This window comes from Acinonyx jubatus, chromosome B4 (assembly GCF_027475565.1).
Source record: "Acinonyx jubatus isolate Ajub_Pintada_27869175 chromosome B4, VMU_Ajub_asm_v1.0, whole genome shotgun sequence".
NCBI classification, from domain to species: Eukaryota; Metazoa; Chordata; class Mammalia; order Carnivora; family Felidae; genus Acinonyx; species Acinonyx jubatus.
In genome coordinates, this window is record NC_069387.1 from 118,751,771 (window position 1) to 118,778,453 (window position 26,683).

The 26,683-nt window shown below is 39.1% G+C and overlaps 2 protein-coding genes across 7 annotated transcripts in view; both read left to right on the forward strand.

Moving 5' to 3' along the window:
• NR1H4 (nuclear receptor subfamily 1 group H member 4) overlaps window positions 1-17,167 on the forward strand; it is a 76,566-nt gene extending 59,399 nt beyond the window's left edge. For all 5 annotated transcript variants that reach the window (XM_015070859.3, XM_015070860.3, XM_027071007.2 and 2 more), the window contains 2 exons: window positions 12,426-12,539; window positions 13,962-17,167. In XM_015070859.3, coding sequence (XP_014926345.1) covers window positions 12,426-12,539; window positions 13,962-14,200 — 353 coding nt within the window. In that variant the 3' untranslated portion in view covers window positions 14,201-17,167. The remainder of the gene's footprint in view (window positions 1-12,425; window positions 12,540-13,961) is intronic.
• Window positions 17,168-21,903: 4,736 nt separating this feature from the next.
• GAS2L3 (growth arrest specific 2 like 3) overlaps window positions 21,904-26,683 on the forward strand; it is a 40,267-nt gene continuing 35,487 nt past the window's right edge. The window contains exon 1 of one of the 2 annotated variants that reach the window (XM_015070861.3): window positions 21,904-22,036. The gene's annotated coding sequence lies outside the window, so the exon portion shown is untranslated. The other variant, XM_053226651.1, reaches the window with a different exon arrangement.

Genomic DNA, 26,683 nt, shown 5'->3' on the forward strand with positions numbered 1-26,683 from the left:
GAACACTTAGCATGAGATCTATCCTCTTAACAAAATTTTAAGTGTACAACACAGAATTGTTGCCTATAGGTACAATGTTGTATAGTAGATCTCTAGAACTTATTTATCTTGCTTAACTGAAACGTTATGGCCATTGATTAGGATAGGGAAATAAGTTACTGATCAATAGGCACATTAAAGGAGATCTTTCCAATCAACAAATATCCATTGAATACTTACTTTGTGCCAAGCACTGTGTGATTATTGAGGGTATGGAGATGAGGAAATGTCTTTGTCCTCAGGGAGCTTACTGACTAGTGGGAAAGAGCTATAAGCAAAGGATTCCAAATCAAGGTGCAGTGTAATAAGGACTATGAGGAATGTATGTTGAAATATGAAATAGAAGCATAAAATTGAAAAATGAAATAGAAGCATAAAGATGTACTTGCCTTTCTGTGTGAGCTTACTTGGTGAGTCAGAAAAGGCTTGCAAAGTTGACAAGTGAATCATGGTTAGGAACTTGTCAAGCCACAAAAGCCTGAGAATGGCATTCCAAGAGATATATCCATTAAATTATAATAATATAGAAATTGCAAGTGCAAAGATGAGGAGGTATGTGAGAGCATCCATGTAGAGGACTCACAAATACCTTGATATTGCTAAAAATAATATTTGTGAAGGTGAAATGTAGTAACTGCTAGATTTTTAAGGATGTTGAACACCACAAAAGTAGTTTAATGTAGTTCTTATATAGTGGGGTGTCTTCTGTAATGTTCGGAGCTTGTGTGACATGACCATACCAGTACTGTAGAAAGATCTTTCGAGCAGTAATATGAAGGAAAGTTTGGAGGGATTGAGATAAGAAGCAGGTCCCTATAAAGAAATCAGTGCAAAAACTAGGTGAGAAATGGTGAGGGTCTTGCAGGTTAAAAAATAGGTAATAAAAAAGAAAAAAACTTGCTTGATTAGCATAGGTTTCAGAACTTGTGATTTTGCAAATTTCAGAAAAGTTCAAGAACGAAGTTTTCCATAAGAAGAACTGTATAAATAAATATGCATGCCTCCAGTTCACAAATAGATTACTTTACCCAAACATCAACCACATATTGTAACAATAAAAACCATTCAAACTTGCATGCTGCTTCATATTTTATTATCTATAATGATGCTTCCATTTATTAATATTTATGAATTTGCTTCTCCCAGTGGATTTTCAGAACATTGCCTCTTCCACACACCACATAGAACCATGATCTTGCAAGATGACCTTTCAGAATAACTTTTTATTCTTGTGCAAATATAACATATTCTTTCTATTGTACCTTTAATTCTAGAGAAACATAACATCTCAAAGTTGCCCTGTTTATGCCTACAGAAGTCTTTAAAGAATACAATGTGAAATTTCTTTTTTTTCTTCATATTCATACTCTTTTGTTTGCTATTATTTTCTCAATTACATATACAAAAATACTGTCTCCTGAGATACATTTAATTAATGAGGGTTACAGTGTTTATATATGTTAATTGAAGCTTCAGAACATTATATCTGACATAACCTGTGGTTGGGTTGTTTCCATATAATTTTAGTGCCTCAATTATATTATTCCTAATGTAGTATTATGCAAACTAGGCTTTAAAGCTAAAATATTTATTAAAAATAGGAATAATCATATGATAAAATATGACAACACTATAATTGCTAACATTGAATGATTTTCTATTTTAACATTAAGGGAATGAGCAATAACTTTTCACAAACCAATGTAACTTGTTCTATTAACTTTAAATATAAATAACCACTGAAATTTATGGTATATTTTGGTCTTTTTTTGATCCCCATAACAGACATAAATGAAATATTCAATTGATTTGTATTTATCAGGATGACAATATCTCTTGTGATTTTTTCAATGCTTTCCTTTTATACACATCATCTTATTGTATTCACAGTGTCCCCAGAAGGTGGGTGCTATTGCTTTTATTTTATAGATGAGGAAACAGGCTTAGAGAGGCCAGTTGACCTGCCCAAAGACACACAACTAATCAGCAGATTGCCAAGAGATGAACACAGGTGATTCAACTCAAAGCTCAGTACTCTTTCTATATGTTTCACTCACCATGGCCTAATATTTGCTCTACTATCAGCTAGTAGGGAATACAAAGACCTAGTAAAACACAGATTCCTGCCCTTTGGTTGAGAGAGAAAGTATAAGCAATGAGTAGCAATTTGAAATTGGTTTTAAGTAAATGATAAATAGGATCAAGGAGGTTAGAGAAATGAGACATCCTTATTAGCATGGTAGAGTTGTAACTAGTTTACAGTAGCATAGTAAGGTGTGCTCTATGTAGTATACTGTGCTTATGTCTCTGCTCTTTAAATACACATGATTTCGTTGCTTTAGCTTTGGTAACAAATGAAAACAATTGGAAGAACTAAATTTTCTAAAGAAGAAGATGTAAGCTGATTATCAGTTCAGATACTGACTTTGAAAAAAGGGTTGGAAATGTAAAGAACAAATGGCAGAATATTTGTAAAAAAGGTAAATGTGTAAGTCAAAATTTGGAGTTCTCAACACCTCTCATTTTGTTTTTCATAGTGGTCATGTGGTAGTTGTGGCATGGAAAAATTTGGGATTCAAACTGTAGGAAAAATCTTTTTCAAAGTAAGAGAAAGTGTTAAATTGATACAAGAGTCAACCTTTTCAATGGCTCTCAGCTGTATTCCCTAAGCCTTTTATACTTGTCCAGTATTGGACATTATGTATTTATTTATGTATCTGCCCCTTCCATTAATCCATTAACTGCTAGAAGATTATTCCCAGTGTTATCATAGTGCATGGCACACATTTGTCATACAAAAATTGGTGAATTTTGTTGAGATGAATCTGGAACTTGACAATCCAGACACTGGCAATTCCTAAGTACCAGTAAGATCTAATTTAGCCAGATAACTTTTAACCACTTGGGCTAATGGAAAGTGTTTATTAAGTATTTCAAATTAAATCTTTTATACTGAAAGTAGTTATTTTTTGAATTGCTAATCTGATGGCAGCTTTTTACTTAAGGCCAACAGTATGGCACAAATGACTCACTAGGTAGAATTTAGCAGTTGAAGTAGAGGTTAGGGTCCAATCTCTTAACACCATGAAAATGTTTCCATTGTCTAATGGCCTCCCTTGCCACCATTACATCTCAGAACTATGTGACCTTCATTGCAAAGAACTAGCAAAACATAATATTGCCCAATTTAACAAACAATTGTTATTCTTAACCATGTCTCCAGTAGGATGATAGTTACTGAGAATACAGAGGTGGATAAGAAACATCTATGGAGCACCATTTAGTGGTCAGGCAGTGTGTCAGGCACTGGGAATACAGCATTAGTTCCTGTTCGCATAAAAATTTTTTATGGCATTTCACACTCTAATGGGAAAGAGATATGAATTCTGATACATGCAATAGAATTGAACCTACATAAGGGAGAAAATAATTATGCTTCCCAGTGACAGGGAAACCTCCACAGAGGAAGGAAAATTTGAATGTTGCCTTGAAAAATGAATGGTGTGTCCTAGCCTCACAGGGATCCTACCTTATACTTCAGACCCAAAAGCATGAAAACATTAAAAATGTATCTTATGTGTTAGAGGAACTATCTGTTAGGATGCTCTTGGCTGACAATCACAGGAAATCCAATTCCATATGGCCTGAAAAAGTAAGGACATTAACTCAAATGAAAAACCCAGAGGAAGGGTGACAGCAAAATTGGTTAATTAAAGGGATCAACACATTATCAGGAACATAGGTCTTTTTTTCATCTTTCTGCTTTGCTATTCTTGGTGTATTGGCTTTACCCTCAGGCTGATTCTCTTCCTGGCCAGAGCATTTTCAGGCATCACATGTGGTGCAACAATGGGCAAAGGAGAAAGAAACTCAATGTAGAAACTTAATGGTCTCTTCCTGAGTGTAGAAATCTTTCTTGAGAGCTCCTGAGTAGACTCCCCTTTGTCTCATTGGTCAGAATTGTACTGTCGCTGACTAACCAACCTCTACAAGAGAAATGAGACCAACGGGGGCTGGACCTTGGGCTGGAGTTTCAATCTGTCTTTGCCATAGTACATGGCCATAAGGTTAGGGTCAGGGGGAGGTAAATAAGCTGTGTAGACAATGACCTGAATCAGCTTCAGGAACCAAGAGTGGAAGTCATTAGTTCATAGGGAAACTACTGGACGGAGTAGTTAGATGGAGAGAGCTTAGTTTGGAAGGAAAGCAGAAAGTAAACATTGCTTTGTGTGCCATGTCAGAGACTTAACTTCTATGCTATGGGGCGGCGTCATTTCTAGAAAAATGTCAAATTATATGGTTTTGAGCAAATAGTATCATTTTTAATAAGATTCTTGGTCTATCTTGATCAAACCAATTATAATATATCAGATAGAGGTATTTAAAATACCAGGAATTTTATTTTTTTTAACTTAATAAATATTAAAAAACAGATTTTAGTTTATGAGTTTTCATTCAAATAGATCTTTGACATGACAAATATAATTTTATTGGTATTTAAAGTTAGGTCCAAACTATCAATCTCAGAAATCGTTTGTCAGCACACACTCTTTCCTTTCCTCTTCTCCTCTTCTTTCCCTCAATGAAGGGGTGGGAATTTTCTTACATAATACGTATTCTTGTATCACACATACACACCCCTCTGCTTTATTTTTTTTCCCAGTCAAAACTTGGAAGATAATTAGGAAGTGAAAGACATTTACATTCAAAATAACTGAAAATAGCAGAGTTAATTCTATCAAATAGTTTTTCTCTCAAGGAATATTTCTGATTTAAAAATAATTTATAAATTACATACCTTTTTTTTTTTTAAGGCAAAACAAGAAACAGGAGTGCAAACAAACTTTTTTTTTTACAACTTCGCACTTTTCCACAGTAGTCTTTGTCCTTAAGTTAGAAAATAGCCCCCCCTTGTGACCAAAAATCAGCTAATTGGGCAAAAGAGCAAAAAACGAAACAAACTTTAAGCAAGTCTCCAGAGAGGAGGAGGCAGGAAATCAAGAAAAGACTGCCCTTTTCTTGAGAGCTCTGCCCTGATGTTAGTGTTACATTTCTTAGGTTAGAAATTGCTGGTTCGTAAACACTTAAAATACCCCTTTGTTGATGGTGCTGTGGTTAATTCTGATTATTAACTCTAATTCCAAAAGTAGATTTATATTTGATCTATCCTGTAGGAAATTTATTTTTATAAAATTCTATTTCTTACTTTTATAATGTATATTCACTGTTGGCTTGTAGAACATGTACAAGATGAACAATCATAACCAACATCCTTACTTTTTTTTTTTTCTGAAAACTATTAACAATAATGAGGTCACTAATGAAGGTAGCAGTTTTGGTAGGTTAATGGGGATTTAGAAAGACAAAATAGATGGGGCTCCTGGGTGGCTCAGTCGGTTAAGCATCCAACTTCAGCTCAGATCATGACCTTACAGTTCGTGGGTTTGAGCCTCGCGTTGAGCTCTGTGCTGACTGCTCAGAGCCTGGAGCCTGCTTCAGATTCTGTGTCTCCCTCTCTCTCTGCCCCTCCCCTGCTTACTCTCTGTCTTTCAAAAATAAATAAACATTTAAAAAAGTTAAAAAAAGAAAGACAAAATAGAAAATTAGGTAGTCAAAGATAATTTCTAAAATTTAAATATTTTCAAATCAGCTGCCTTTAATATTATCCCCATATCCTTGTAAACTATTTTTAAAAATAGCAGAATCATGAATTACTATTTTGGGTAGCCAGATATGATGGGCATAGTCCCTGAATGCTGAAGAAAGCCTAAAGACTGCCATTTTTCTTTTTTAAGGTGAAATAGAACAACCTTGCCAAGAAAATGTAGATGTAGTTAAGCTTTAACACCTAGAAAAATACTGAAGCAAATCTCTGATCGGCCAATTTGGATTCATCTCTAGGAAAGTGCAGAATATAAAAACAAAACAAAAATGTAGCTTTGTAAACACAAAAGTACATGAGCTTAATCTAACTAAAATTAAGATGAACTGAGATTAAAATGAACTACTGAAGTAAAATTAATCCAATTTCCTGAATAACAATAATAGTTATTATTAGTATTTGCTCTAACATTTATTGAGGGTTTATTATTAACCAGGCATTATGCTAAGCACTCCACGCATATTATCTCATACAATATAACAACTTCCTATTATTATAATTCACATTTCACAAATGAAGAAATTGGGGTTTATGGAGTTTAAGTTCTGTGACTAAGATCAAATCATAGGTCAAATTTCAAACTCAGAGCTGGCTCACTAATTCTTAACCTCTATGTTTATTGGAAACCAGGACTGGTATTCCCAGGATCACATACTTCACCTTCTACATTTTTAAGTTGTATCTAATTCAGTGATGGGTATTTGGATCAATCTGTAAAAGCTGGAATCTTCCACATGATGTAATACCCAAATTGCTTAACAAAGACACTGTTGTTAAGAGAGCCCACTGGGTAGATTAAAGAATCAAAAGTCAAGGAGGGAGAAAAGTGTGGCATTTTGACTAAAGAGAGGAAGACCAGGGATTCAGTTTGGGAAGACTCTATAGATTATTCTCAAGGTAAGGATTTAGACTTTCTGATTCTATGAAGCAGAATATTAGATGATAATTATGTTCTTTAGCATCTGGAATCCAAATGTATTCTAGTTTGGTTTTACCAAAGCTGTATGTCTCTAGGTCTGCTTCAGGATGGGATACAGCATTCTATTTTAGTGTGGAACAATTCAGGGAATCTCATCCTCATTTTAATTCATCCATAAGTCGTATCAGTTTCCCCCACCCCCTGCCCACCCATGGTCTTTTTTCTTTTTCCTCTTCCTCCTCCTTTTCCTCTTCTTCCTCTTCCTTCTCCTTCTTCTCCTCTTCCCCCAATCCTTCCCTCCTTCTCCTCCTTCCCCTTCTTCCCTTCCCTTTCCCTTCTTCCTCCTTTTCCTCCTCCCACCCTCCTCTTCTTCTTCTCCTTCTTTTTTTCTGTCTCTGTAATTCCCCTGTCAAAACTTTTCTGGAATGGAGCCATGCACAGGAACAGGCACCTAGTTAATACTTGTTGAATGAGTGGAGGAAGTGACACAAAAGAGCCTTCAATTATGAAGAGTTACATCTAGATAAAGGAGACAGAGGATATTCCAGGTAGAATATCTTGAGCAGTGTGGGTGTGCCTAGGGGGCTCAGTCAGTTAAGCAACTGGCTCTCAATCTTGGCTCAAGTCAAGGTCTTACAGTTTGTGGGCCCTGCGTTAGACTATCAGTGCAGAATCTGCTTGGGATTCTCTCATTCCCTCTCTCTTTGCCCTTCCCCTTCATGTGTGCTCTCTTTCTTCCTCTCAAAATAGATGAACTAAAAAAATTTAAAAACAAAACTGAGCAGTATGAATTATTTAGGGAGATCCAAGTGACTAAACATGGCTGGAGTAAAGGCTGTGTGATAGAAAGATTGTACAGCTTAGTGATAGCTAAAAGCCAGGACTCTGGAGCCTGCTAGCTATCCATGGTTTGAATATTGTTTCCACCAATCATGAGCTGTGGTTCTCTGGGCAAATGAGATAACCTCACAGCACCTACCTCATGAGGTATTAGGAAGATTAAATGACTTGTAGCATAAGAAGTGCTTGGAACAGTGTATAATACATAATGAGTACTCCACAAATATGGATCCTACTATTACTACTATTATCAGGTAGGTGAGTAGTGGGTGGGTACAGGTCTTGGAGCTTCCTATGTAAAAAAGAAGAACATTTATGCCAAAAGCCACTGAGAGTTTTTGAAGATTTGTAAAAATTGAGGAGACAGGGTGTGATTTGAATTTTGTGATTCTGGGACCAAACTGAAGACTGAGGAGGCAGTCCAGATGAAAAGAAATAAGGACTGAAACTAAGTCAATTCTAGGAGTTGTGGAGAGGAGAAAGAACACCTAGGGAGAGTTATCATGCTGAATCATAGGACTTGGCACCTAACTGGGTTAGAGAGAGGGCCAAATCTCAGTTGTCAGGCAGGGGAAAGTGTATGGGTAAAGATATGTCACTGAGAATGGGAATATCAGGAAAGAGGTGGATTTGGAGGAAGATGAGGAGTTTAGTTCTGTACATGGTATCTTTGGTTTTAGACATGTAAGTTTGAAGAGAACAGACAAGTACCAATGCCCTAGTAAGCACTGGAACTGAGAAGAATCCTAGCCAATGTATTAAGTCAAGATGTTTATACTTCTGGGCTTAAGAACAATAATTTTTTTTGTTGATTATTTAAGATGCTACCTATACCTTAATTACAGATTGTCACAGACTTTGACTCTGGAGTTCTCTCTTGTCCAGCAAGACAGCAGACACAGATTTGAATACAAGAGAGGCTAATGTTCGGGAGGAGACAAGAGCCCCGAGTAAGGGTCCTTGCTCCATATTTATTAGGATCAGAAGGCTTACAAACGTGATGGATGTGCAAAAAGAGATAATAAAACAGTGATCATTAACTCAAGTGTGTGAGAGAAAGGGGTTTTCAAAGATATGTGGTATTAGGGATTTCAGTCAATACAAAATAAAATTGCAGCACCGAGCAGACGGCTGTTTACTGCAGGTGCCAGGTGCCATGTCTGTTTACCTTAACTTGTCTAGGGGATAAGACAGATGGAGGACGCTATCTCAGGGTTAATAAGGCATTTATGTATGTATGTGTGTGTGTGTGTGTGTGTGTGTGTATGTATGTATGTATATGTGTATGTATGTATGTATGTATGTATGTATGTATTTTTGTTTTTACTGATTAGCTCCAGGTAATTTTGCCTTGCTGTGGAGGTCTTTTTTTTAATTAAATATAATTTATTGTCAAATTGGTTTCCATACAACACCCAGTGCTCATCCCTACAGGTGCCCTCCTAAATGCCCATAACCCACTTTCCCTTCTCCCCCACCCCCCCATCAACCCTCAGTTTGGTCTCAGTAAGAGTCTCTTATGGTTTGTCTCCCTCCCTCTCTGTAACTTTTTTTTTTCCCCTTCCCCTCCCCCATGGTCTTCTGTTAAGTTTCTCAGGATCCACATAAGAGTGAAAACATATGGTATCTGTCTTTCTCTGTATGACTTATTTCACTTAGCCTAATACCCTCCAGTTCCATCCAGGTTGCTACAAATGGCCAGATTTCATTCTTTCTCATTGCCAAATAGTATTCCATTGTATATATAAACCACAACTTCTTTATCCATTCATCAGTTGATGGACATTTAGGCTTTTTCCATAATTTGGCTATTGTTGAAAGTGCTGCTATAAACATTGGGGGTACAAGTGCCCCTATGCATCAGTACTCCTGTAGCCCTTGGGTAAATTCCTAGCAGTGCTATTGCTGGGTCATAGGGTAGATCTATTTTTAATTTTTTGAGGAACCTCCACCCTATTTTCCAGAGTGGCTGCACCAGTTTGCATGCCCACCAACAGTGCAAGAGGGTTCCCGTTTCTCCACATCCTCTCCAGCATCTATAGTCTCCTGATTTGTTCATTTTAGCCACTCTGACTGGCGTGAGGTGGTGTCTCAGTGTGGTTTTGATTTGTATTTCCCTGATGATGAGTGACGTTGAGCATCTTTTCATGTGTCTGTTGGCCATCTGGATGTCTCCTTTAGAAAAGTGTCTATTCATGTCTTCTGCCCACTTCTTCACTGGATTATTTGTTTTTCGGGTGTGGAGTTTGGTGAGTTCTTTATAGATTTTGGATACTAGCCCTTTATCTGATGTGTCACTTGCAAATATCTTTTCCCATTCTGTCAGTTGCCTTTTAGTTTTGTTGATTGTTTCCTCTGCAGTGCAGAGCTTTTTATCTTCATGAGGTCCCAATAGTTCTTTTTTGCTTTTAATTCCCTTGCCTTTGGAGATGTGTCGAGTAAGAAATTGCTGCGACTGAGGTCAAAGAGGTTTTTTCCTGCTTTTTCCTCTAGGGTTTTGATGGTGTCCTGTCCCACACTCAGGTCCTTCATCCATTTTGAGTTTATTTTTGTGAATGGTGTAAGAAAGTGGTCTAGTTTCATTCTTCTGCATGTTGCTGTCCAGTTCTCCCAGCACCATTTGTTAAAGAGACTGTCTTTTTTCCATTGGATATTCTTTCCTGCTTTGTCAAAGATTAGTTGACCATACATTTGTGAGTCCAATTCTGGGGTCTCTATTCTATTCCATTGGTCTATGTGTCTGTTTTTGTGCCAATACCATGCTCTCTTGATGATTACAGCTTTTGTAGTAGAGGCTAAAGTCTGGGATTGTGATGCCTCCCATTCTGGTTTTGTTCTTCAAGATTACTTTGGCTATTTGGGGTCTTTTGTGGTTCCATATAAATTTTAGGATTGCTTGTTCTAGCCTCGAGAAGAATGCTGGTGCAATTTTGATTGGGATTGCATTGAATGTGTAGATAGCTTTGGGTAGTATTGACATTTTAACAATATTTATTCTTCCAATCCGTGAGCATGGAATGTTTTTCCATTTCTTTGTATCTTCTTCAATTTCCTTCATAAGCTTTCTATAGTTTTCAGGATACAGATCTTTTACATGTTTGGTTAGGTTTTATTCCTAGGTATTTTATGCTTCTTGGTGCAATTGTGAATGGGATCAGTTTCTTTATTTCTCTTTCTGTTGCTTCATTATTGGTGTATAAAAATGCAACCGATTACTATACATTAATTTTGTGCCCTGCCACTTTGCTGAATTCATGTATCAGTTCTAGCAGACTTTTGGTGGAGTCTGTCAGGTTTTCCATGTAGAGTATCACGTTGTCTGTGAAAAGTGAAAGTTTGACTTCATCTTTGCCAATTTTGATGCCTTTGATTTCATTTGTCTGTTTAGACAAACCAATAACCAGGGTAACCAGCCTAGAGGAGGGAAGAGATAAGGAGGAAAAATGGTGGGGAGAATATATCTGTATATCCAGAATTGACCTGGAATTAATCCAGGCAATGCTGCAGCACTGGTCTAGAGGAGCTGTCCATCTGGTTAAACAGGGTCTGTCTTGCTCCAGTAGATACACAGTTACCCAGTGTGGAGGGGCATGGTTTGGTGTAGGCTGGTCCTGCCTCCACTGTGGGACCCTCGGATGATCCCTGAAGCCCTGCCTTGGTGGTGGGGGGGGGGGGAATGGCGATCCCCCAGCCTCTTCTCCATGGACCTGGTGGACTCCGTTTGAGTCATCCTCATTGTGCCATGGGCCCAGACGGGGCTGTCCTTCTCGCTCCACCAACTCCCCTGACTCTGGACTTGGCTGGGAATCAGAGACCAGCTCCATGCGCTCTGACACTGGGGAAGCGCCTCTCTGTGTGGCACAATATGTGGTCTCAGTTGGCTTTGTCTGTGCCGCAGCACTTCAGGGAGGGTTGCCTTCTCCTACTGCCCACTGCGGTGCCAACCTCGCTGGGCCCTGGGGGTGGTGGGTGCAGGCAGGCTTTGTCTTTTCCCACAGTGCTCCTGAGAGGGGGCCACTTTCTCCTAGTGCAGACTGCTCCCCTGATCTACCCCCAAACCCAGGGCTGGCTCCCCTCTTCCCCAGGTGCACAAACAGGGACCCGGCCGCAGTCTGAAGAAAACCCTGCAGTTAGAGATAGGATCCCTCTCAGTCCCAGTCGGAGGTTTTTCTCTTGTCCAGATACAGTCCTACACTTCCCCGGCCGCTCCTTCTCTGCCTTTTGTCTCTCCGCAGAAGGGGCTCCCTCCCCTCCATGTCTACGAAGCCTGTTTTATCTTCCCCAATTCACAATCACCCACCTATCGTTTCTCAAGTTGTCCCATTTTCTTCTTGGTAGATTCAGTCTCTTTTTCTCCCAGACTGTTGGGGTTCAAAGTCCTTTGGCTTCAGAACTTCTTTGTTTGAGAGATGCGGGAGGTATGGATCCCCCTACTTCTCCGCCATGTTGGGTGGGTGTGGCGGAGGTCTTTTTTGCCCTCTTTACCTGTTTACCTATTCTAGGAAGCTTTAGTCCTGTGGAAGCAGATTTCTGCTCTGCTCTTTGTTCTACTGGGCCGCTTTTGCCCTGTGGCCACTTTCTGCCCTAAGCCTTGTTAACCCATTGGTGCAAGCTCAGGGAATTCTTAAGTTTATTCCCCACAATAGATATTAATATTAAAAAGATTAACCAAACCCCATCCAGAAAATGGTGAAGTTGGGGGATTCTTTGGGCGATTCAAGAACATTATGATTTATTGTTGGACAGGAGTGACTAAAATAAAGGCATTGCTGATTAAGTTATATATTGAGGATTTTGTTAAATGACCTTCTTTGCAGTGAACTGCCTTTGATTGGACAAATAAAATATAGACATTATTTGTGCATAAATATTAACATGTGCATGTGTATATGTTTGTAGTTTCTCACTTTTTAGTCATTCAAAAATTTAACTATGCCTCTGTAATTTTTCATCTTTCCCCCATAGGTATCTCTGATGAGTATATAACACCTATGTTTAGTTTTTATAAAAGTGTTGCAGAATTGAAAATGACTCAAGAAGAGTATGCTCTGCTTACAGCAATTGTTATCCTCTCTCCAGGTAATTTTATTGTTATGTTTTTATCTTTATGCCATTTGTTTATTCTCCTCCCTCTCCAGTATAATAGCAATAAAGTTTCTTAAAGAAAAGTGTAGAAGACACAGAGGCATAAAGAAAAAATAAAATGGCCTGTAATTCCACTACTCAAATGGAATCATTGTTAATATTTCAGTGTAGTTCTTCCCAGCCTTTCCTGTAAACATTAAAGTCTTTCATTGAATAATTGAGTTTGGAACACCTACTATGTACTAAACATGGTTCCAGACAATGGAGGATATAGCAGTAAAGAAACAGGCCAAATATAGCTACATAGAGCTTGCAGCCTAGTAGGATGAGAAAGACCATAAATGAAGAAACAAAAATAACTTTCAGGAGGTGGTAATGGTAAAACAACTATAAAGATGAGGCTATAAGGAAGGAAAGTGGCAGCAGAATGTTATAATTGGTGGGCAGGAAAGGCTTTTCTAAGGGATTGAAATTTGAACAGGGAAGTAAAGGAAGTTACATCCTTTTTAAACTTACTTTTTTTTAAGTTTATGTATGTATGTAGGTATGTATGTATGTATTTATTTATTGAGAGAAAGAGAGAGTACAAGGAGGGGAGCGACGGAGAGAGAAAAATCCCAAGCAGGCTCTGCACTATCAGAGTGGAGATGGAATGACATGGGGCTCAATCTCATGAACTGTGAGATCATGACCTGAGCCAAGATCAAGAGTTGGACTCTTAGCTGACTGAGCCACTCAGGTGCCCCTACATCTTTTTTAACATAATATAGAGCATACTATCTTTTCTTTAAAGTTTTTTTCCCATGTCATTAAAAAATTATATCGGTAAAACTGTTGAAATATATGTATTCATCATATTTATCATATTAATGTACAATTACTTAGTTAATTGTTACCATGTTTGGATATTCAGGATGTTTCCAATATTTCAATATTAGCCTTAAACCATTTTTATATATAATATTGAGGCAGAAACTAGTTGTTACTTAATTTTTTTACCAGAAAACTTACAATTAAAAAAACTTCTTGACCATATATCCTAAAGCTACACACACACACACACACACACACACACACATGCACCCTATGACCTAGCAATTCTGCTACTTAGAATACACCCACTAGAAATGATGCTTATGTCTACCATATGGGTTACCTTTGGGGGCATGGATCAAAAGGAGAATTTAGAGAGGCTTCTGTGGTGGGCCAGTAGATGTTCTATATCTTGATCTAGTTGTGATTACATGAATATATACGTGTGTGTGTGCAAGTTCATCAAGTTGAACACGTTATTTGTACATTTAGAAGTGCACATTTGTAAGTTACGTTGCAAGAAAGTTACCATTGCTATTATTATGCCAAATGAATACTTTTCTACTTTTTTATTTTGTCTTCTTATTTTAAACTTCAAAACAGACAGACAATACATAAAGGACAGAGAGGCAGTAGAGAAGCTTCAGGAACCACTGCTTGATGTGCTACAAAAGCTGTGCAAGATTTATCAGCCTGAAAATCCTCAACACTTTGCCTGTCTCCTGGGTCGACTGACTGAGTTGCGGACATTCAATCATCACCATGCCGAGATGCTGATGTCTTGGAGAGTAAATGACCACAAATTTACCCCACTTCTCTGTGAAATCTGGGATGTGCAGTGATGAGCATTGCAGGAGCAACAGCATCTAGTGATTTATTTTCCTTATAATAGAAATCTGATGTATAACTTTCTTTTATTTCATTTGTACCTGGTTTCACACAAGAATTTTGATGAATATTTATGCAGTAATTATGTAACTTCTACCATTGTAAATATGAAGCTAGATAGGATTACTTTCTTTACATTGTATTTTACATGGCTTCAGGGATTCTTTCACTCTAAGTGGCATGCCCTGTTTGCCTAATCAAACTGATCATTCTTCACTTCTATCTTTTGAAATAGGGAAAATTTCATTTTGCTCTTTATCTTACCTTGTTGCATATATTTTATAAAAGAGTTGTGTTCAATTTTGGCAATAAACTCAGCATAATGGCAACAGGCTTTTCTTCCAGAACAAAATTTGAAAAATATACAAACTCATTTCTTTAAACGGTCAATGACATCATATTGGGCCCGGGGGTGGGGTGATGGTTAAACTCTCACAGCACAAATGGTGTTCTTCTAATCCCTGAAGAAGCTCTGGTGAATATTCATTTATTTGTAATAGCCCTCAGATTATTTCATTTGAAGTTCAAAGAGATAGCACACAGAAAAGTTAATGATTCTCACGTGAAGTATTCCCTCAAGCAAACCCTTTCCACAATTAGGGTCTTGAAGCAGTATTTACAAATCCAGAGTATGCAGATAACTCCAGTGTTGGAATATTCCCTTTTCTCTCTTAAAAGTACTCACTATTGGCTTCAGTGCATGTAATCAATCTTTTTTTTTTGGTTTGTTTTGTTTTGCTTTTGGAAAACACTCCTACAGCTGGGTGCACAGCTGTTGTATGCTTCCCCCAAAGCAGGAATTCCTTCATTTCCTTCATTCATTGTTATACTGTTGCATTCTTCTCCCCATTATCCTTTGGTGAACACAATAAAACACCTTCTGTAAGTAATGGGTTTATATCTCCCTTTCTCCTGAAGTCAGTCAAAATGAAGCTTTGCTTAGCATGCGAAAGGTTTTTTGTGTTCAAATATTAGAGCAACCCTGAAGTCCTAAGCATAGAGGAAAGAGGAATGAGTTGGGGCTAGTACTAATTGAATTCCACTTGCTGCAACAAGACTTGAATCCCCATTAAGTAAAGATCCCTATAGGGACAAAGTAACTTCCAGGAGGGGTTTATAAAGAAGTGCAGAGGCAAGTTTTATGGGCTCACTGGGCAAGTCTTATGGAGGTGGGATTTCCCTTGGGCTTGGAAAGATAGCCAGGACTTCCATGGATCAGGGTGAGAGGAAGGAGGATTAAAAGTGGAAGGGGTGGCAGGAACAAAAGCAAAGGGTGGGGAGTTGTGCAGATGTTAAAAAGCACAAGTAATCTGGGGAGAGATCTAGAGTGCACAACCGTTCTTGAGCCTCGGTTTCCCCATTGTGAAATGAAGATACCAGCCCCTACCATCTCAAGGGATTTAGTTCCTGAATGAAAAGGAAGCGGGAAGTTGCAGGCTCACCAAGGAAGAGGGCTGGTAAAGAAAGGACACTTAAGATAGAGAAGTAAATTTCTGAATGCGTGAAAGATGAGATCCAGTTTAGGAAAGGAGTGTGGTTTGGTGTTTCTAGATCACAAGGCATCTGTACAGAAGGTGGTGAGAAATGAGCTGGAAGGGAGAGAGCTAGGAGTTTCTCCTGTAAGTGTGGATTTATTCATGTAGTTAAGACCTTGTAATGGCAAATAATAATGCTTGTCATGTAGCAAACTGTGATACAATAAGAAATACATATTGGCGCTTAGTCCCTGGTTCCTGACACAGAGCTTCTAACACCATTGAAATTTCCTAATAGGGGTGAAAGGAGCATCTTTTGTTATTCATAACAAGCCGCTTTCAACCACACCTGAGTTTATGCTAATAAGGTGATGGGGGGGGCGGAATCTAGATGCTTCAGAATGGGAGATGTTTGCTAGAGGAACCAACCTTGTGATTAGAGAGCTGGATCTTTCAACCCCATCCCCAGACTCTGAAGTGGGGAGAGGTCAATTACCAGTGGCCAGGGATTTAATCAATCATGCCTGTGTAATGGATGTTCCATAAATATCCCTAAATGATGGGTTTGGAGAGTTTTTTGGGTTGGTGCACACATCAAGGTGCTGGGGTACAGGGTGCTGGAGAGAGCATGGAAACACCATGTCCTCTCCCCCACCCCCAGACCCAACCCTGTGCCTCTTCCATTTGGCTATTATTGAGTTGTACCCTTTATAAGAAACCAGTAATAGTAAATAAACTGTTTCCAGAGTTCTGTGAGCCATACTAGCAAATTCTCAAAATTGAAGAGGGAGTTCATCAGTAAAGATCTTATTTACAAATAAGTTCACATTCTGAGGTTCCAGATGGACATGAATTTGGGCGTGGGGGCACACTATTCCACCCACTACATAGGTAGAACATTTTAGTATTAATCACAACTGTTGTTATTGTAACATTTTATATCATTGAATTACTTATATATATTTATAATAATATACATTTCTTTAAGATAAGCTAAATGTTGTTTTTAATGTAGTTGGTTCTCAATAGACTATCTGCTGAATGAGTAGTTTAATTGATTGTGAATAAATCAAGACTTCCATTGCCCCCAAATTTTATCCAGTACTTCACATGAGACATAATCCATAGATTGACACCCAAAAATATCAAGACATTAAATGCAACAGCAGCTGCCACAAAATGCAGAACAAAACAACGAATCAATCAAAAGAAAACAAAACAAAACAAAAAAAGCAACAACTAAGGTATTCTTAAAAAATTCCAGGGGCTCCTGGGTGGCTCAGTCAGTTAAGCACCTGACTTTGGCTCAGGTCATGATCTCGCAGTTTGTGAGTTCAAGCCCCACGTCGGGCTCTGTGCTGACAACTCAAAGTCAGGAGCCTGCTTCAGATTCTGTGTCTCCCTCTCTGCCCCTCCCCCACTCACGCTCGGTCTCTCTATCTCTCTCTCTCTCTCTTCAAAAATAAATATTAAAAAAATGAAAAATAAAAATTCTAGTATACCTAACATACAGTGTTATATTCGTTTCAGGTATGTAATATAGCAATTCAACAATTCTATATATTACTCAGGGCTCATCAAGATAAGTGAACACTTAATCCCCTTCACCTATTTCACCCATTCCCCTACCAACCTCCCTGTGGTAACTGCCAGTTTGTTCTCCGTAGTTAAGAGTCTGTTTTTTGGTTTGTCTTCATTTTTCTCTGTTCATTTTTTTCTTAAATTCCACAAATGAGTGAAATCATATGGTATTTGTCTCTGACTTATTTCACTTAACATTATACTCTCTAGATCCACCCATGTTGTTGCAACTGGCAAGATTTCATTCTTTTTTATGGATAAATAATAGTCCACTGTATATACTTATATATATATATATATATATATATATACACACATATGTAAGTGTGCATGTGTGTGCTTCTGTGTGTATCACATCTTTATCCATTCGTCTATCGGTGGACACCTGGGCTGCTTCCATAATTTGGCTATTGTAAACAATGTTGCAATAAACATAAGGGTGTGTATATCTTCTCAAATTAGTGTTTTTGTATTCTTTGAGTAAACACCCAGTAGTGGAATTACTGGATCATATGGTGGTTCTATGTTTAATTTTTTGAGGAAACTCCATAATGTTTTCCACAGTGGCTGCACTAGTTTGCATTCCCACTAATGGTGCATGAGTTCCTTTTCTTCCACATCCTTGCCAACACTTCTTGTTTCTTGTATTTCTTGTATTTTCTTGTTGTTCTTTGTATTTTTGACTGTAGCCATTCTGACAGGTGTGAGTTGATATCTCATCGTGATTTTGAATTTCTCTGATGATTAGTGATGTTGAGCATCTTTTCATATGTCTGTGGCTATCTGTATGTCATCTTTGGAGAAATGTCTGTTCATGTCTTCTATATTTTAAATTGGATTATTTGAAAAAAATAAATTGGATTATTTGTTTTTGTGGTGTTGAGTTGTATATGTTCTTTGAATATATATATTTTATTCCAAAGAGAGAGAGAGAGAGTGAAAGTGGGGGAGAGGGAGAGAGAGAGAGAGAAAGAGAGAGAGAGAATCTTAAGCAGGCACCACACTTAGTGCAGAGTCTAACTCTGGGCTCAATTCCACGACTCTAGGATCATGACCTGAGCTGAAACCGAGAGTAGGACACTTAACTGAGCCACCAGGCGGCGGGAGTTCTTTATATATTTTTAGATACTAACCCTTTATCAGATATGTCATTTGCAAATATCTTCTCCCATTTCATAGGTTGCCTTTCAGTTTTATTGTTTCCTTTGCTCTGCTGATGTAGTCCCAATTTATTTTGCGATTTCCCTTGCCTCAGGAGACATATCGAAAAAAGTGTTGCTATAGCTGATGTCAGAAAAATTACTGCCTGTGTTCTCTTCTAGCGAGGGCTCTTGTGGTTTCAGGTCTCACACTAAGTTCTTAATCCATTTTAAACTTTTTTTTGCAACTATGGTATATTTTAAGCACTAGAGCATTCTTTCAGGGCTGTGAAAAAGCCAAATCATATCTCAACATCCAAGGTGCATATGATTTTGAAGGTTCTTCTGTATTCTCTAGAGATGTTTGATTAGTCAATGATTATTCCTAATGTAATAACTTTTTTTAAAACTTAGATTTCCAAGCATGGTACTTTCTTAAAGTAGGTACATCTTCATAATTCTGGCAAAGTCATCTTATAATAGACTTTGTCATCTGATGGACACAGACTGGTGAGACTTGCTGTACATGTTCTAACCATGGCAATTTCAAGTAAAATAAGGACCTCTAAAATATGGCTATTAACCTAACCACTAATTAGAAAATCTACACATGAAAGTAGATTGTACCTCATTAAGTGGAACCCTCAATTAGTAATTGCAGTGTTAAAATCAAGATAGGTAAGATGGTGAGTGCACTTAGGGTGTGGGTTACTAACTGGGAGTTAATGTAAAAGTGAGGTTTAGAAAGCAACAGGAGAACTTTCTTACTTTTTGTACAGAAAGTAAAAAGCAGGGAAAAGCACAAGAAGGGAAGGGAACAGAAGGGAAAAGCACCAAGAATCAAAGAATTTAGAAGAGAACTCCTCACCCAATCTATACATTTATTCAGTGAAGGATATGGGCTTAAAGAGAAGTGATTTAATGGACTTAAAAAAAAAATGTTTATTTATTTATTTTGAGAGAGAGAGCACATAGGGGAGGGGCAGAGAGACAGGGAGAGAGAAAAATCCCAGGCAGGCTCTGCTCTGTCAGCACAGAGCCCAATCTCGCATACTGTGACATCAAGACCTGAGCTGAAATCAAGAGTTGGACAGCTGGACACTTAACTGACTGAGCCACCCAGGTGCCCCTGCATAGACTTTTTGATTGCAGAGTCACTTTCTTCCACACTGTCTTATATCTTTATAAGGCACAGAAGTTACCAAGACAAACTACAAAGACAATGAAAATAAAAAGAAAGCAAGCATGAAATATCCTGCTGCCAGTTTCAGTATGTGCTTCAGAAATACTAAGTGGTGTGTGTGTGTGTGTGTGTGTGTGTGTGTGTATGAGGGAGAGAGAGTACATATAGGAGTACAACATACTTTCAACTTTTATTAAGTGGTATTCAAATGTTTAGGCACATAGTATGCGTGTAAGAAAAAAAAATGAACGACTTGTCAAACAACTCTTAAAAGTTCTATAGAGAAGTGGCCAGATTTTTATATTAGGCCCCAACAAATCCAACTTAAAGCTACAACTCCACTTCAAAATTTGGCTAAATGATGTCACGTGACAAACTGTCCTTTAGTTTTAAACAGAAACATTATAAAACATGTTTATTTGAACAGCAGGGCCTGTGCAAATTGATCTGTTGCAGTCAGGGGGAGCAAAGGGTTCTGGGATTAACTTTAGTTAAAAAGGAGCAACCACTTCAGGGCATCAGGTTCAATTGCCACTTAGACTGTCAAGGTTTGAATGGCCATCTGACCCACCCACCCCAGAACATAAGCTCTGTGAGAACAGGACCCTTTGTGCTAGGAGAGAGTCTGGTGCAGAACAAGTAGTTGATAATATTTATCGAATTAACTTCTCAAATCTGTGTCTCCTGCATCAGCCAGTTTAAACCACTTCAGACCTAACCACCCTGCATGTTCCTCTCACACTTCAAACTGAAACCAAAATGCAGTTTTCTTTCCCCACATTCCTTAGATTGGCACCGCTGTCACATGGTAACCAAGTCCAGATAAGTCAGCCTCTTAGGTATCTCCAGAGACCTCTTCCTCTCCAGCTGTATCACTTTTGAATCAGTTTAGGCGATGGCTAACTTTTTTTTTTTGGAATTGTCGCCAGTCTTATTCTATTCTTCAGAAATCCTTGAAAACTGTTTTTTGTTTTTTCTGAAACCTCATACCCCTTTAATAGCCAATCCCAAACGACTTCCAAGAAAAATTCTAAATTCCTGAGCACCTACCAGGCCTTTCATCGTGCCTACGCCTCCAGCTTGACCCATCTCCCAATCCCCAAACTTTAGTCATTCAAAACTATAATTCCCAGAACATTCCAGGTGCTCTCACATCTCTGGAAACGTGATGAGCACTCCTTATTCCCAATTATCCTCGCTCTTGGCAGATTCCTATTCATCCTTCAAAACTCAGCTCCTTTTGAACCTCTGATGGTCACCCTCCGTGACTGTTGGGGCTTTCCTCTCTGGCACAACTTCACTGAGCCTGTACCAGGCCGCTGAGCACTTTGGAGGCGGGGACTGTCTTCATTTTAGTCTCCTCAGCAAAGCAGCAGCAGAACCTCCTCATTGTTCTTGATGAGTGAATGAAGGCATAAACGCTAGAGAGAGAACCTCACTCCAGGGGAACGCCCTCACGTTACAGATGGGAAACTGAAGCCCGGGGAAGTGACGTGACCTGACAAAATCCAACAAGAGGGGAAGGATCTGGGCCTCCAGGCTTTTGGCCATTGATTTTTTTTCTTCTTCACTATTAGCAAGCCAGTTACAGTTAGAGACCTATTTATTGCTACATCGAACTCCAGTCTCTGCTTTATTTAAACCCTCACAGCAGCTAATAAGCGTCCCTCATTGTGATAAGGTTAATTTTTTTTTTTTTTTTTTTTTTTACTCCGTTGCCTGGTATGTTTCCTGAAGAGCCAACATCGTCTTTTTGCTTCCAGTTGTGACTGGGAGTTACAGGATCCTCTCCATCTTTCACCACCAACCCCTCACAGGAAGAGGGACCTCTGTCAGGAAGCGACTCCCATTCCTGCTGGGTGACAGTTTGTCTCCGGAAACCGTGGCGCCCTCAGTACAGCCAGATCTCCAGTGGCTTAGGGTTGGTAAGGGCTCTTCACAGATGTGAATAAAACTCAGGGCAACGCCCTTGAACTCTACCTTGCAACTCTTCAGGATGTTTGGAGGCGATGCTGCCTCACCTCTTATGCCTATCGGGACAAATATCGGGGCTGCTGAGGTCGCATAGGGGCCAGATGCGCGGACTCGCTCCGTGACCGAGCCACTTTGCCTTTCGGTTGAAAAGCGGGGTTTGGCCACCAGAGTTGGGAGACGCCAAGACGAGGAAGGAGGGGCACCCTGGGCTGACTGAGACGCGCGCGCCGGTCGCGTGCTCCCGGCGGTCGGGGCGGGGCCTCCAGCCACGCCCTCCCTCCGCCTTCTGATTGGTCCTTTCGAAACAGGCGGCGAACCGCTGCGAGCCCGGAGGCTCAGGCGGAGGCGGAGGCGGTTGGTCAGGGGCGTGCCGGCTCCGCACAGATTGAATTGAGATGTCACCCCGCAGGAAGAAGTGACCATCTCGCGCCAGGGCGAGTGAGTACTTCCCCGTTTGCCTTCTTTTTAACTCGCGAGGCTTCCCTCGCCTTCTAGGGGCTGCTGCCCCTCAGGTGCCGGTCGAGGGACCCCCACCCCCCCTTCTCGCGCTCAGCGGAGTCCAAGCGGTGGTTTGTTTGGGGCTGCGGGATCCAAGACGTTCTGCGATTGGCCCGCCGCAGAGTTCGCGTCGTCTGATTGGTCCCTGGGGCTGTCAAGGTGAAGTTTTGCCTGCCCTCCCCGGCCCTCTGCTGCCCACCCTTGTGTGTGGCGTGAGCGGCAACAGGTGTGCAGGGGCGGGGGGGACGGCAGGTGCAGACACAGTAGGTGGGGAAAGAGGTATCCGCCTTTACCGCTCTGCTTTGGAATCTAGAGAGGGATCAGAGCCTGCAGTTTAGTTGAGGGTCTCCGGGGGCACCCTTATCCCCAAGCGCGTAGCACAGATAAGGGTCACTTGATTCCTCAACACCACCCTTTGGAAGAATGAATGAAGTTACTGACCTTGGGGAGAGAATGACACAGACCTTCCTTTTTGCCTGCCGGCAGAGTTGACAGCTTCTTCCCTACTTGTTCTCTCTGGTCCGGGCAGGGCTCTGCTTTCCCACCTGCACCCCTCAGCTTGGAGGGCTGCCTTGGGGGAGGATTGCAAAAGAAAGGGAAGACTTGTAGATTGCTCTGGAAATCCAGGGAGAACTTGGAAAGCTTGCTTCCTCATGGAGTCACTGCTGGTTCCTAAGTAATCTTTTCAAACCCAGGGATTGAACTTTATGGATTTAAGAGTGCTTTACGGGACGCTCGGTGGAGTTGCTGATCCAGTCTTTAAGTGAAGAGATGGGGGTGTTTTTTTTGCAGGCCCAGTCCAAGTCACGCTTTGGGTTTTGTTTTGCTCGGATGAAGCGCGCTAACAACTACTTTCTCAGAAGATAAGCAGTTAGTAAACTGCTGTTTGATCACCTCTCTTGGCGCTTAAATTGTTAAGAATTGGAATTCTCACCACCTCAGATTTTCTTTGGGAGGAGATTGGAATGGATTTGAATGAAAAAGTGGAAACCGATGAGAATTTTCTCGCGTTCATTCTGATACAAGTTGTCTGACTCATCTGTTTCAAAAGCTCCTTAAAAGCCAACCGACTTTGGATAGTAGATGCCTCTGCTATTTTGACATTACTGAATTAAAAGTAATATTTCTTTTCAGCATAGCAGAGTTGCTAAACATTCAGGCTCTGAAATCAGGTTTTACCATGTGTGTGACCTTAGGCAAGTTGTTTAATCTTTCTAAGGCTAAGTAAATTTCCTGATCTGTGAAAGAAGGTCAATATTAGTTCCCTACCTTATTGATGGAAAGGTTGTTATGAGGATTAAATGAAATAATCCATGTAAATGGTTTAGTACAGTGCCCGGCACAGAGCTATTATTATTTCTGTGCTGTTTAATTTGTGTTGAAAGTTTCAAGCTACACCCAAAGGGCTGAGAGAGCAGAAGGTAAAGGCAGTGCCAGAGGCAGCGATGAGTTCTCATTCATTGATTAATTTAATGCCTGTAAAGCATTAAAAATAGTATCTGGCACATACTAAATACTGTTACTATTTATCAGACTCATTATTACCTAGGATGTGCAGGTATGTGTTTTAGGTGCTTAACTTACATTATTGTTAAACCTGTAAGTAATCCTCCCTGTAATAGATGAGGAAACTGAAGCTCAGAGAAAGCAAATAACCTTCTAAGTCCTCCTGGAATTCAGTCCACGGTTTTCTTTGTGTCACACCGCCCTTCATTTATATTCCCAGCACTATATAACTTCTCTGCACAGAGTTGTTTGTATGGCCCAGGTTCATTTCTGCCATGGGCATAGGTTTATTTTGAACATTTCTTTAATTAAAAAAAATAATGAAATAATTTGTGATGGTAGATCAAAGTGTGTGATAAGAGAATAAAGTCAGTAACAAATGTATTACTAAAACACTAAATGAGTCCAGTGGTGTTTGGAGAATTTGCCAATTTAGAAATAATGTTTCCCAGTTTGTATTTTTCCATTTAGCTTTTGTGTATTCACTATATTTTTACTATGCAGCACTCCTCTATTTTTTTTTCCTCCTGTAAATCTCAAGTTTGGAGATAAGAGAAGAAAGTTCAGTTATTTCAATAATATTTCCAAGCCTACTGTTGATGAGGAAAGTAAGGGATTAAGGTTAATATGTATTGCTAGATTTTACTTTCTTACAGTAACATGTCTGTGTATGTCTGCGTGAATGTGTGCATGTGTTTTGCTTTCTTGTTACCTATTGCTTTCTATACTTTGATATCAGATACACCTTTACATACCTAATGAACCATGTGATATACATGGAATTTGAGAGAGTAGGAAGCTTGAGTCTGTCAGTAAGTTTGTCCCACTGCCGGTTTCCCCATTTTTAATTGAAATTTAACTGCCACAGAGAAATGCCTCAGAAGCCATGCTCACAAGGTAAGGCAGTAATTACAATTGTATTTCTTCAGTGTTTCTCATTCTAAAAAGTTTTCTCATGCTATTACTTTGCTACAGAGTAGTTTGTTTTAACAGAGTTACCATGTATTTTATAAATCACTAATTTCCAAAGAACTAGAATGTAATAAAATGTAGCAAATGCACTAAATGTTAATTTCATCTTTGATGTTGAAAGCTTTTAGGAATTTATAGTACAAAGACCATCAGTCATGTGATAGATATTGCTGAAGTGCTAATAGAGACTTCTGCCTACTGTCACACACCATACATTTTTCTGTAATAGTATAATATTAGCTATGGTGAAGAACTCCTTTTACATAGAGTTTTAAACATAATGACTTATTTTTTCTTGATGGATGACTTGTTACTATTTTTTATTCTAAAAATAAAATTGGCTGTTGACAAACTTGTTTGTGCAGGAGTTTTTCTTTTTCACACCTTCTCTCCCCCAATTTGGAAAACATTGTGATCCTAATAACATACATACTGCTCTGCAGATTGCTTTTGGTCACATAATGTATAATAGACATCTTTTCATAGCAGTAGCTATAGCTCTTCCTTTTTCAAGTGGCTGAATAATGTACTGCAACTTATTTGAGCACCTTCCTGTTAATAGATGCTTTATGTTGTTTTTACATTTCTTTATATTAGTGTTTGTGTATGTGTATGTTTTCCATAGAGTCTTTTAGTTTATCATATATAAAGGCTAACTGATGGAAGCTGTTTAAAAATTTTTATGATAAATGAATACTTCTATCAAACATAAAATTAAGTTATTCAGGTGGAATCTCTATGAAACATTGCAAGAGAAAAATTTCAAATAGAAAAGCAAAGACTCCCAACAAATGAACAGTCTTTATAATTTTGCAAATAACGTGATTTTTTATGAAGCTCTAAGAATCTTATTTCTTTCTCTTGAGTCTTCATCTGTTTTGGAAGCTGCTTTTTCCTTAAATGCACGTACCACAGATTTACTTCATTATTGTTTCATGTTTCCTTTAGTGATAAATGCAACATTTATTGTATTTAGGAGTAAGTCTGGTACTAATTTTAGCACTAATTTCTATATTGTAGTAGAAGAAATGAAGAATGTTACCCACCCACCCCCCAAGATTCTTATTTTATAAAGTATAGAGTAAAATAGAAGCATGTATTGATTGCTGTGTACCCTAAAGTGGGGAGGGAGTTCATGAGGTTTTTTTTGTGTTTTTTTTTTTTCTTAGAGGAATTGAATCTGAAAATAGGTAGGAGGGAGTCTTGAGGAAAGGAGGAGAACGATTGTTGCATGTAGATAGATCATCATGTCAAAGTCCCAGAGATGAGAGAGCATGCTCAAAGGGTCTGAAAGAAGTTCAGTATAGCTGGAGTGTGAGGATCAAGAGAAGAGGCTAGCAGGAACTTATAAAGCTTTGTTAGCTTTGTTGGGGAGTTGGGGCTTTATCCTGAAGGCATTGGAGGGTCATTAAGGGTTTTAAGCAGGGGAGTAGTAAGGTGTCCTCAGATGAGTGTTTGTGAAGGATCTGTATGGCTGTAGTACGTGAAGAGCAGGTTGGAGACTTGCAAGGCTGGAGAAAAGGTGACTGATTGGAAGCTGTTTCAGTAAAGCTAGAGAGAGGTGATGGTGGCTTGAACTAGAGGGGTGGCCATAGATATTGAAGAGAAAACTTAGAGGTACAAGCAATAAGATATGGTCACAGATTGTTTTGACTGAGGGATTCAAGGAGGCAGTGGAGGCGTGGGAGAGGAAGGAATCATGGATGACCTGTTTAACTTGGCGAATGTTGGTGCTGTTCCCTGTAGGAAACACAGGAAGCTTTTGTAAATGTTTAAATGAGTGAGTAAATGAATAAATGATCTCAGTTACACAGAGGCAGGGCCCTTTGGTGGTGATGATGATGGTGGTAGACAATGCATAGCACAATGGGTTTCACCTATAAATTTTGCATGTTTTTTTGTTTGGTTGGTTTTGTTTATATTTTAGCATACTATTTACAACTGGTGCCATTTTCCTCATTGCTTCAAACATGATGGGCTCGCTATATCTTCTAATCATGTTCTGGATGTGTATCACTTTCTTCAGGCCAAATGTCTTGACCCTCTGGGTGCAGTTTCCATTCTCCACTTAAGATGTTTATTACTTTCCTATTACTACCAGAACACATT